Genomic DNA, 11995 nt, shown 5'->3' with positions numbered 1-11995 from the left:
GCACAGAATTGGGTTTTGCTTTTTGATCTAGTCTGCCTGTCTTTGTCTTTTAACTGGGGCATTTGGCCTATTTACATTCAATGTAATTATAGACCTTTTTGGACTTAAATTTGACTTCCTGTGTGTTTTCTCTCTGACCCACCTGCTCTGTGCTCCTTTTGTCTTTCCTTTATGGCCTTTCTTAGGATTGGATGCATGTTTTTTTGGTAAGACTATCTTCGTCTTACAGATGGGGAAACTGAGGCACAGAGACAGTAATTACCTTGTTCAAGGTCATAGGGATGAAAAACAATATAGGCCAGGTCTCTTCCCCTGTTGAGTTTCTATTCCACCTCCGGAGCTGGATATTGCACAATGATGCAAGTAAGTATCTAATTGCAGCTGTGATAAGCACGAAGTAGGAAATAAAACTAAAAAAGTGGCAGAGAGACGCTTCCAGTCCCTAGACTGTGGCATCCCCTCAACAATGTCCCCATCACTGGACTGACTGTTCTCATCACTTTTCACCCTCTCCCTCGGACACACACAGGGGTTAAATATTTTCTTGTCTCTGATCCACTGTGCACCGAACATTTGGGGCCAACCAAGTCCCTTTTAGCCTTGACTTGTAGCTTCTACCCCTGCCAGTACCCTCATAAAGGTTTCCTGGCTTCCAACAGAGCCCAAGGTACCCATTAAAAAGGTTGGTTTCTCCAGCCTGGGCCTTTTCTGCTGCAGCCTGCAGACAGAGCCATGGTTCTCAGCATCCCCAACCCAGGCTCTTCTCTTAGTACTGGTTGCTGCCTGGCTCACAGAACTCCACAGTTCTTACAGAAATCAAATCTACACTCTGTGATTCTCTCAGCCCTGAACGATTGTCAACACCTAGAAAACTCCTAATCTTATCTCAAAACCCCATCCAGACGTCCCTGCTTCCTTGCCCCCGAATGAGTCCTCATACCGCACTCCTCAGGTTCCTCCAAGTTTAAGTCTCTCCTCTCTATAGTCCTGCATTATCCTCCTTGGTATTGGCATTGTCTGTGTCAGATACTGTCTCCTTTCATCCTCCAGGGCTAGGCAGGGATTGAATACTCTCTGGATCTCTAGAATATGGGCCACACCCAGAGGAAGTACCTAGAGGGTTTACTGAACAATTTTGAAAACTGCTGAACTAAATATATAAGAATCCTGATCCTCATTAACTTTTCAGGGAATGAAGGCAGCAGAATGTGGGAGTAAAAAGTTTGCCGTCAGTTTACTGAGGGCTTATAGTGGGCCCAGCCTTATTGTAAGGAAGTAATCTGTATGATTTTACAAGGTTAAGCCATTTGCCCAAGTCCACTCAGCTAGGATGTGACAGAGCTGGAATTAGAACTCAGATATGTCCAAATTCAGGGCTCTGAAAGAGTCTTTTATGTACCCAAAGGCATGTATGTATCTTCCAAGGTTTCAACAACCTTAAGAGGCAGATGCTATGATCACTCACAGTTAACAAACTGAGACCTAGAAAAATTAGATCTATAATGTGTAACAATAGACATAAGACTTCAGTAATTAGCGATAATTAATTGCTAACGTTTATTGAGCCAGTACTATTTGCCCTGTTTTGTTCATGCATTTAACTTGAATTATCTCACTTAAAGTGCATCTTTGTACCAGTGTGAGTGAATTCATGGTTTTCAGTATATTAAAAAGGAGACAGATATAGAAGGAAATATAAATGTAAATGCATTGGTTAGCATATATATCTCCTAACTCTTATTGCTGAGGGGGTCTTTGAGCAATGATACTCCAATAGCAGTGAGCACACACCTAGCACCCAGATCTTGGTTTCTCAATACCATTCTGCAAGAAAAGGAACCAGGATCCCTAGAGAAATGGCATGGAACATCTTGTACTAAAGTAAGGAAGTGCTCAGAGAAAGATGGGAGACATTAAAAGAACATAGAAGTTACAAAGGAGCAGCAAAGTAAATAATAGAAATTAATTATAGGGGCACCTGGCTGGCTCAGTCAGTGGAGCATGTGACTCTTGATTTCAGGGTCATGAGTTCAAGTCCCACATTGGCTGTGTGCCTACTTAAAAAAAAAAAAGAAAGAAAAAAGAAATTAATTGTAACCCACAGAATAGAATAAATAGTCATGAGTTCATGGTGATATAAATACATGAATAAATGGGGGTGCCTGGTTGGCTCAGTTGGTGGAACATGTGACTCTTGAGCTTGGGGTTGTAAGTTCAAGCCCTGTGTTGGGTGTGGAGATTACTTAAAAATAAAATCTTTAAAAAAAATTTTTTTAAACATTTATTCATTTTAGAGAGAACCTGAGCAGGGGGAGGGGCAGAGAGAGAGGAAGACACAGAATTTGAAGCAGGCTCCAGGCTCTGAGCTGTCAGCACAGAGCCTGATGCTAGGCTCGAACTCATGAGCCCTGAGATCATAACCTGAGCTGAAGTCGGACACAACCTAGTGAGCAACCCAGGCGCCCCTAAAATCTTTTTTTTTCTTTTTTAAAGTTTAGTTATTTACCTTGAGAGAGAAAGAGAGGCAGAGAGAGGAGAGAGAGAATCCCAAGCAGGCTGTGCACTGTCAAGGCAGAGCCCTATGCAGGGATTGAACTCACCAGCTGCAAGATCATGACCCGAGCTGAAGTCAAGAGTCAGATGCCTAACCAACTGAGCCACCCAGGCGCCGCCCCCCCCAAATAATAAATATATAAATACTCGAATAAGTGCATAACTAGTGAAGAATGGGCAGCTCTTGTTTACAATAGAATTCCAAATAATAATTAAACTAGTAAGTAGAAAATAACCATAGTAATTGTTGCTGGCAAGAGCCATAGATGGGTGCAAAAACTAGTGGGTGAAAATATATTTAAAAAAAAAAGCATTAGGGTATTTGCGCTGTGTATCTCCCCGTAAGATACTTATTGCAAAGAGAAAAATGGTAACTTAACAGTTGAGAAACTGACAGACATTGCTTAAGCAAGTAAGCAAAGTCAACATCACCAGTAGTGAGACACATCAATATCCTGTGACGCCAGACACGACGCATCGAGACGGCTATAACATCGCTTCTGCGGGAATCCTGCCCAAAGTGAGAAACTTCAGTCTAATTATGAGGAAATATTGGACAAACCCATATTGATGAGTAGTCTAGAAAATCAGCACTCTTCAAAAATACTAAGGTCATAAATGATTAGGAAAGACTGAGGAACTGTCCCAGAGTGGAGACTAAGGAGATACACTTAAACATAATGTGGGATCCTGGACCAGAAAAAGGTCACCAAAAGCAGAGCAGGGATTTTTGAACTGAATGAATCTGATTTCCCACCTAGGAAGCAGGATGCCTGGGTCTGGGTCAACTACAGGCCACCTGAGCATCGCATGACTTTGAGGGAGTCCCTGCCGCTCAACTTCAATCTCAACACCTACAAAGTAGGACGCCTTTTAGACACCCCCAACCCCTTCCGGCTGCTGGGCATCTCGGGCCTTGGAAACTACGCAGGCGTCAGAGGGACGGCTTGATTGGCTATTCGTTGTGACGCACTTGCCAACTGTAGCAGCGCCTAAGCCCCGCCCCTTCCTGCCGCGACTCCTAGCACGCATATCGGCTCCGGGCACGTCGCCTATACGCGCGGTTGCACGCGTGTTGCGTGGTGACGTCGTGGCGGCACGGGCGCCATCCCGGAAGCGCGAGCAAGGCCGCCAGATGTGCAGGTGCTGCTGCCACCGACGCCGGGGCCGAGTTCGGGGTGGGGCTGGGAATGCCGGGGCCGCTGGGGAGCCGGGCCGGGTCGGGCGCGGCCCCCGGGCTGTTGCGGGGTGGGGCGCGCCGCTGGCCACATCTGGGCACTCCCCCTGCCTACAGGCCTCAGTTTCCCCGTCCGCGCAATGTGTGCGCCGGCGGCGCCACGGGCCGATTCCGGAGCCAGGGCGCCGGAGCCAGGGCTGCTTGTGTTCAGTCTGCAGTGTCACCCGGAACCGGGCGTTGCAGTCTTTGGGCCTCAGTTTCCCCGCTTTGCAGGGGCGGGGCGTGAGGGGATAGGCGAGTCCCGCCTCTCTTGCGGGTTTTGCTAAGCTTGGGCCGCCAAATTAAATTCTGTTAAATACTGGGTGGAATCGTGGCTCCTCCACCTTGCCGTGTGACCTTGGGTAACTGAGCCAACCCCTGTGAGCCTTAGTTGCCCTTGGAGATGATAGTGTTTGCTTCATAGGGATGACTGGGGATAAAATGAAGTGCTGTACAAGTGTTGGCTCCTGTTCTTGGAAGGACCAGGGAGCCCCTGGCTACAATGCTGATTCCCTGGCCCCGCCCTAGGACTTCATACTCCCCATGGAGAAGCAGCCTGCTCCGAACCCAGCTCGTTATCACTATCACAGACAGCGCTGTGAGATTCTGATTCTTTATTACTCCCATTGTCTGGATGAGAAAACTCAGGGAGGTGCGGTGACCCTCCCAAGGTCACACAGCCTCCTTTTCTGCGTATTTCCCTCATAAGTAATATTTGGAGCAGAGACCAGAGCCCGTGCTAGGTCATTTCTACTCTGTGGGCCAGACTAGCTGTTAGGGAAGTTTTCCTGAGGCAGGGGAGCGTGCCTTGAATCAGCCCTCACATCTGGGAGCCAGAGACTGGAAAGAGCCCCTTGAAGCAGAACCATTTTACACAGGTCCAAATCTTGTGCCCTGCCAAGCACTAGCTGTGGGCTTCCTGCCACACGACTCTGCCCTTTGGGCCCAAGTGTCCTCATTATACATGATTATGCTTCTTTGGAAACGTGGATAGTGGATACTGTGGGTGTTGGTACCTGGCACATAGTAGGAATTCAATAAACCTAGTGATTATCTGGTGGGGGGGGGGGCGGATTTCACCAGGTGTGGCAGCTTATTTCCAGAAGGCATGTAGGGGCTGCAAATAGATAAGTCTTGGCCTCCATGGTGTTTGAGGGAAGAAAAGTATTAGCTGTTAACATTTGTAAATGAGGTGATTTTACACACACATAAAAGTCCACATTTCTGAGGGTTTTTTTTTTTTTTCCTGGAAAAATTCAGAAGTCTGGTAGTAGTCAGTTACTGTAAGAAGGCGCTGTCCTGGCAGAGGTGGATACTGAACACCCGTTCAGATTCACACTCGTGGGTCCTGCAGACTGGGCATTTGAGTTATGACTCGGGTTTACTGAATATGTGACAATGGTCCAGTTTCTCAGTTTCTGAGTCTCCGTTTTCCTAATGTGTAAGTAAGGGTAACAGTTCCCGGTGTATAAAGTTAGTGCATTGGTTAGCATACAGTAAGTGCTCAATAAAGAGGAGAGTGGATTAAGGGCTCTGAAAGCCCTTTGTGATTCTGCATGTGAATCTCAACCAATTGCAAATGGGCCTTTCTGTCAGCAGTTAAATACGTGGACCCCAGAGCCAAGCTATGTCAAGATTCTGGGTTTTACCTGACACCCCCGCCCCTGAGGGTGAGTGCCGAACCTGTGGCCCTTCCTGCCCTGGCAGGGTCCAGGAGGCCCCCCACCTGCCACGATGGTCATCTACCTAGCCACACAGCCATCTGGGTCGCTGGGGCCCGTAGCTTGGCTGAAATTCTTGGCTTTAATTTGCTAATAAAACCCTAGAGTCAGAGCGGAGTTTGAAAGCCTCTGGTTGCCTCCACCAAGCTAAGTTCTGGTGACCCCTTGCTGTGAACCGGTTTCTGGGCTGGGCTCTGGAGGCCTTTGCTCTCTTGAAGCTGACGTTGCTTTGGTAGCGACGGACAAAAAAGTCAAATGATTACTAAGATAATTTCAGGAAGAGATGAGTCGATGAATAAAATAAGGCGAAGTGCTTATAAAAGTGATCAGAGTCGAGAGGAGGGGCAGTCATCACAGGAGAAAAGATACTGGAGGTGGTGATGATTTGAGGGGGCAGTCATGTATGTGAGGACGGCAGGTGCAAAAGCCCTATGGTGGGATGAGCAAAGTTGGGGGGATGTAGGAAGAGGCTGGCAAATCTATGCAGGTGGAAGGTGGCCGTGGCCTTGGGCACATGGAGAGTGGGGGCCATAGAGGTCGGTGGGTGATGGGATTCTGATGTGCTTGGGTGCAATTTACAAATATGTCCTCCCAACACCCCTGGATTCTCAGGATGACAAAGCTGAGGCTCAGGTGGCATGACCAACTCATGGCCCGCGTTCCCAGCCCCTCCTTTCTGTCCCAGCAACCCCACTGCCTAGTGCAGACTGAAGACTCTTTCACCTTGCCTGTTTTAGGCAGCGGAGGAGGAGGAAGAGATGGACCCTCCGGACTCGGCCTCGAGGGTCTTCTGCAGCCGCATCCTAAGCATGGTGAATACAGACGACGTCAATGCTATCATCCTGGCTCAGAAGAACATGTGAGTGGTAGCCAAGGGCTGTGGGCCCCAGGCGTGGGAAGGAATCCACTCGCTGGCCAGCATTCTTTCCCTGTCTGCCCTTACCCTGGGCCCACACTGGTGATAAAATGAAGGAAATGAGCAAATCTGCCGGCTGGCTCCAAAGTAAATTCCTTCCTGGCCTGGAGGCGAGGCCTTGGCACAGGAAGCAGGGCTTTGGGATGGTTTCGCAGCTGTGGATGGCTTGGCAGGGGCTGTAGCAGCTCCTATCCCAAGGCCCGGGGTGGGCTGTTGGGGGAATAGGAAGGGGCTGCGGGAGGGGATTTAAGGAAGCCAGTGAGCTAATCTCCTGTTGGGAATCTAGTCTCTCACAGCCCAGGCTGTCTCTGCAGAGGACCTGTGGTCTTTCGGAGGGGCTGTCAACACCTTTGCCCTCCTTAAGGGCTTGGCACTGTGACCACTGTGACTGATTCCAGCCTGCTCTGTGGGGAAGAGAGGCTTACACAATCTTGGGATGGAAGCACAGCCTCCTGTGGCTTTATTTTTGTGTATTTAAGCCAAAGGCTCTTCCTTCCATTTATGACACAGCAGCGACCTGATACCCTTCCATTTCTCTCCACCTGTGACAGGGGTACTGGGTTTGTCTGGGTCAGATTTAGGCCTGGCCTGGTGAACTCCCAGAATGAGGGGAGACAAAACCAGACACACACCATGGCCCCATGGTGTCAGGGCTGGGCCAGGGGAATAACCTGGATCTGGGGACTCAGGGGAGTCAGAGTCTGCTTGAGAGAGGGTTTATACATGAGAAGGATGTACTTGGGTAGGGTTTTGAAGGTTGAGTAGGAGTTCGCTAGATGGCTCAAACAGCAGGTAGAGTTCTACATGGCAAGGAAACAACACATGCAAAGGTCACGAAGCAGGAAAGGGCCTAGCACGATCAGTTTGTAGGGCATGGTTTGCAGGGCTGGTGCCTTCTCTTTGCTGCCAGGCTGGACCGCTTTGAGAAGACCAATGAGATGCTGTTGAATTTCAACAACCTGTCAAGCGCCCGCCTGCAGCAAATGAGCGAGCGCTTCCTGCACCACACAAGGACCCTGGTGGAGATGAAGCGGGACCTGGACAGCATCTTCCGCAGGATCAGGTGGGTCCCCAGCCTCTCCAGCTTCTGCCTCCCCCTCAGGTTTCTCCCCTCTTCAACGAGGATCATCCACTCTGCAAAACAGAGATTCTGCTAATTTGTTCTTTGAGGCTTCATCGCTCACTTAGCGTCTGAGAAGATCTGAAGTTTGGGATAAAAAATCTTGAAGTTTCTGGATTTAGATTTTATTTATCTTTCAATAACTGCAACGTAGTACCAGATGCAGGATGCAAAAGGCAGGCAGGTGCAGACAGTGAAAGGCAAGTCTCTGGTCCTCCAGCCCCCGGCCCAGGTCTTCTCTCAAAAGGCATCTGAGATTGCCAGTTTTGGTGGGTCTTTTCTGAGCTGTTTTCTGTGAGGACAGAGAAGAATGACGTTCAGGTCCCTAAGCACGTAGAATGCTCAGCGCAGCACCCAGAGCCTGCATCACTGTGGCCACATGCCTGGGCCTGGAACTAGCCAGAGCTGCAGCTGTATTTCCAGCTGACAGCACCACTTACTCTGTCCTGGGGGCAGCCCCACCCACTGGCAGGCTCAGGAACAGAAAATCATGAGACAGGCCAATTAAATCCCGTATAAAAACACATATTTTCTGAGGTGTCTCATCAGGCTGGTTGCCCAGGCGTGGTTTTGGGGGTGAGCAGGAACCCCAAGTGTTGGCATCTTTTGTGCATATCTGTATCACCCAGGAAGGGGATAGTTGTGTCTGCCCAGTTGCCTCGTGGGTGGGGACCCAGCAACGGTGGTGCTTCTGGTGGGGACTGGGTCACCACAGTCAAGGATGAGACTCCACCCCCCGAAGACCCCTTTGTTATTCTTTGTAAAGGTGACTTCATTACTTTTTTTTTTTTTTAATGCTTATTTATTTTTGACAGACAGAGCATGAGCGGGGGAGGGGCAGAGAGAGAGAGGGAGGCACAGAATCCGAAGCAGGCTCCAGGCTCTGAGCTGTCAGCACAGAGCCCCATGCGGGGCTCGAACCCACGAACCGTGAGATCATGACCTGAGCCGAAGCTGGGCTCTCGACCGACTGAGCCACCCAGGCGCCCCGGTGACTTCATTACTTTAGGAAGAAAGGAAAAACAGCTGATTAAAAATGAAGGAGGCGTTTCTCTGTGAACGTCAGTTCAATGTATGCAAGTACTCAGTGTCTGGGGTGTGCATAATCACTCCTGGCCCCCACACAGACACTGTCATCCTAGTGGTGGGGGACAGGATGGGACAAGTCACCCAGAGGAGCGACAGCTGAGGAAGGGGTGAGGAAGCCTCCTGGAGGGTTATCTGGGCAGGGAAGGATTAGACCTAAGAAAGGCATTGCAGATAGAGGGCCTAGCCAGACCCAGCACAGAGGACACGCACAACCTCTTGACAGCTGAGCAGCTGCCATCTATCCTAGGGCTGGGAGGTCCGCAGGGCTGAGCACATGGGCCTCCTTCCAGCCCAGGAGCAGAGTGACCAGCAGTAAAGGGTTGGGGGGAGTTCCCATCCCCCACCCACCTGGAACTGCAGCAAGGGTTCCTGGCGTGCACCAGGCCCAGCCTGTCTGCTTGGCAGGTTCAGCCCTGTATGCCTTCCCTTCCCCTGCAGGACGCTGAAAGGGAAGCTGGCCAGGCAGCACCCGGAGGCCTTCAGCCGTAAGTGTCACCCAGGGCTCCTGTGCCCCACGTCTGGCCTCTGCACCCACGGATGCCAGCACCCTCACCCCAGGTCTGGCTTCTGGAAGGTCACCTCAGGGGCCGACACTGAGCCCAGGTCCTGGTGGGCTGTAGATCTAGAGAGACTTGGAGCAGGGGGCAGGGGCATGGGTGCTTGGCTGGTCTTGGCAATCTGTAGAGCAGGTGCTGGGACTAGGATCCCCTCCCTGGGGGAGGTTACACAGGGGAATGTGGATAAGAACAATGACAGTCCTTGCCCAAGTGGATGTAGTGTAGCTCTATGAGCTAGGCTCTTACCTGCAACCACCCATGAGAGTGGGGGCTGTGAGTATCCCATTTCATACAGGGGGAAACTGTAGCCCTAAGGAGCAGTGACTTCTCAGAGGAAGTGCAGCACCCCCTATGCTGACTCTCAGTTTACCCCCTCTGCCAAACGGGCCAACATCTCCCTACCTCAGGGCTGCTAACAACCATAGGCACAAAGGCAGTGCTGTCAGGGTACCTGATTGCCTTAGTCAGTAGAGCATGCGGCTCTTGATCTTGGGGTTTGAATTCAAGCCCCCTGTTGAATGTAGTGCTTACTTCAAAAACAACAAAAACCAAACAAGGCAATGCTATCATCAGGCCTGCTTTGTTTATAGAGCAGAATGCTGAGGCAAGGGTAGTGAGAGGCTTGGCCCTGGCAACACAGGAGGGCAGAGCTAGGCTCAGGCCTGTGTTGGCCTGACTCCCGAGAACCTGGGTCCTTACACCCTGAAGGGAAACCTCTCCTCTGCCTGGGCCTCAGTTTCCTCCTCTGTAAAATGGGCCAAGTTAGGCCCCACGGGGTGGCAGGGGAGCTGTTAGGGGTCATAGGCCCAGTGAGTCCCTCATCACGGTGCCCGCCACGGTGACTAAGCCAACTCCTGGCCTCCTTCCCCCAGACATCCCAGAAGCATCCCTCCTGGAGGACGAGGATGAAGATCCCATACCACCCAGCACCACGACCACCATTGCCACCTCAGAACAGAGCACGGGCTCATGTGACACCAGCCCTGACACTGTCTCACCCTCCCTCAGTCCTGGCTTCGAGGACCTTTCCCATGTCCGGTCCAGCTCTCCTGCCATCAATGGCCGCAGCCAGACGGACGATGAGGAGACACCGGGGGAGTAACCCTACTCCCTGGCGCCCCGAGGGGTCTCAGGGAAGTGGCAGCTCTCCCCAGGTGTCTGAGGTGGCAGTAGGTAACCCTGCCTGGAGATCAACAGCTTTGCCACCCTGTTTTGTCACCCAGGGCTCCTGGGGGACAAGACTCCCTCCAGGGGTGTGGAGTTCCTGGGGGGGTCTATCATTCCCAATTCCTCCTCACTGAGAACATCTGTCTTCTGCAGACCCCTCTGCCAAGGCCAGGGGATGACCAGCTCAGCTGGAGTTATGGGCTGGGCATAAGGGAGCTTTTCCAGAGCCAGGCTTGAGGTCTGCTCTAAACATTTAAAGGCTCCCAGAGACCAGAGCCAGAAGGCCCCTGCCCCGATGCCCTGGTCAAGACCACCTCAAAGTGGATCAGCACTGTCATGTCTCAGTTCACCCCAACCCGTCCCTGTACCTACTAATTCTGGTCTCCCTGCCCTTTCCTCCAACAAAAGTATTGAATGCTATCTCCAGTTGGTATGTCAAGGAGGCTTCTGAGACAGTTGTAGAAGGCTCAAGATGGAGGTGGGCCATTCAGCTGCAAGCCTGATGAGGTCTGTGTTTCTCTGGCCAGAGGTGCGAACCCTCAGGGCCCAGCAGGCCTCTCCCAGGACCTCCATGGAGCAAGCTGAGCCACCTTGGAAAACAGAGTTAAACGGAATATTTTTGTACCCGATGTTTACAGATGCTGTTGGGAAGTTATCAATAAAAAGACTCTGTTACTAAAAAGGGAAGGGTGTACTTAGCGGTGGCTTCCTTCCATCCTTGGGCCCAGGATGCCATAAGGGGGATAAGTGCAGGACGTGAGACAGGAGGGGTATATGGACGGCCAGGCACCACTGACGTAGAGACGTGGCTGCTCTTGGTGGCAGTCTCCAGTGGTAGCAACCGTAATAACCCAAGTTCCTATCACTACCTATGTACTCACGTGCCGGTTCCCTTTTCTCTGAGTAACTTCTCCAGATCGGTCTCAGGATGGACTCCTCAGGGAGGCAGGCCGGGTCCCTTTCCCCATGAGACACTGTGTAGAGTTCCCTGTAGAGTTCTTTTAAGCACTTAAAAATTACGTTATTAAAGACATCTTCCTAGATCCAAGAGTGTGTGCTTTTGCCTGTTAATCAAGGAAATAAAGAGGAACCCTGCCAAACCTACACGTAACTTCTCAGTCCTCACCCTTCCCGTTCCTGGCACTGTTTAGCCATCCACGACTCCTTGGTCCTAACAGAAGTCCTCTTTGGCCCCAAACTGACCCTGGGTCGCACCCCATTTTGAGTGAGTGCATCAGCTTCACCTTCCCTCACTGCTCTGATAGGCGCTGCCTTGAACTTCCTCCAGGCACAGCGGCTAGAAAGTTTTCAAATATCTAACTCCTTGGTGACAGGTGGATCCCGAGGGTTTCGGCACGTCCCACCCCTGTGCCGCCTACCACCTTCCCGTCCTGAGCCCTGAGTCCCGGACCCGTTGACCCTCTGCTTAATTCCTTCGCTTTAGCACAAATTGTCTCCTCTACTCTTGTCAACAAGCATTCCCCGAGTGACCGTTACGTGCAGTTTTTAGCCAACTGAGACAACCTGGAAAGGTGAGGCCGTCCCCTCACGTGCCCTGGAGGACAGGGGAATGCACCCGGAAGCGGGTTGGTGACACTCGCCCACGGGGGCTGCGGCTTCGTTAGCCAGCACCCAATACGGCGGCGGGGCGGGGTA

General features: G+C 51.2%; 1 protein-coding gene and 1 long non-coding RNA gene across 2 annotated transcripts; one reads left to right on the top strand and one right to left on the bottom strand.

Moving 5' to 3' along the window:
- The first annotated feature begins 3539 nt into the window (after window positions 1-3539).
- KXD1 (KxDL motif containing 1) lies at window positions 3540-11387 on the top strand. Its single transcript, XM_025916028.2, has 5 exons — window positions 3540-3696; window positions 6228-6349; window positions 7317-7469; window positions 9054-9100; window positions 10045-11387. Exons 2-5 carry the CDS (start codon window positions 6249-6251, stop codon window positions 10272-10274), a joined length of 531 nt encoding a protein of 176 aa, XP_025771813.1. The 5' UTR covers window positions 3540-3696; window positions 6228-6248; the 3' UTR covers window positions 10275-11387.
- On the bottom strand, window positions 8341-11987 carry LOC147583649 (uncharacterized). The gene is made up of 2 exons (XR_015248448.1): window positions 11864-11987; window positions 8341-11403 (listed from the first exon to the last, which is right to left on the bottom strand). It is a non-coding gene; the product is annotated as an uncharacterized LOC147583649 (long non-coding RNA).
- Window positions 11988-11995: the final 8 nt, after the last annotated feature.

The sequence above is a fragment of the Puma concolor genome, chromosome A2, assembly GCF_028749965.1.
Source record: "Puma concolor isolate L17-30 chromosome A2, mPumCon1.1.hap2, whole genome shotgun sequence".
Classification (NCBI taxonomy): Eukaryota; Metazoa; Chordata; class Mammalia; order Carnivora; family Felidae; genus Puma; species Puma concolor.
This window is presented reverse-complemented; position numbering and strand designations above follow the sequence as displayed.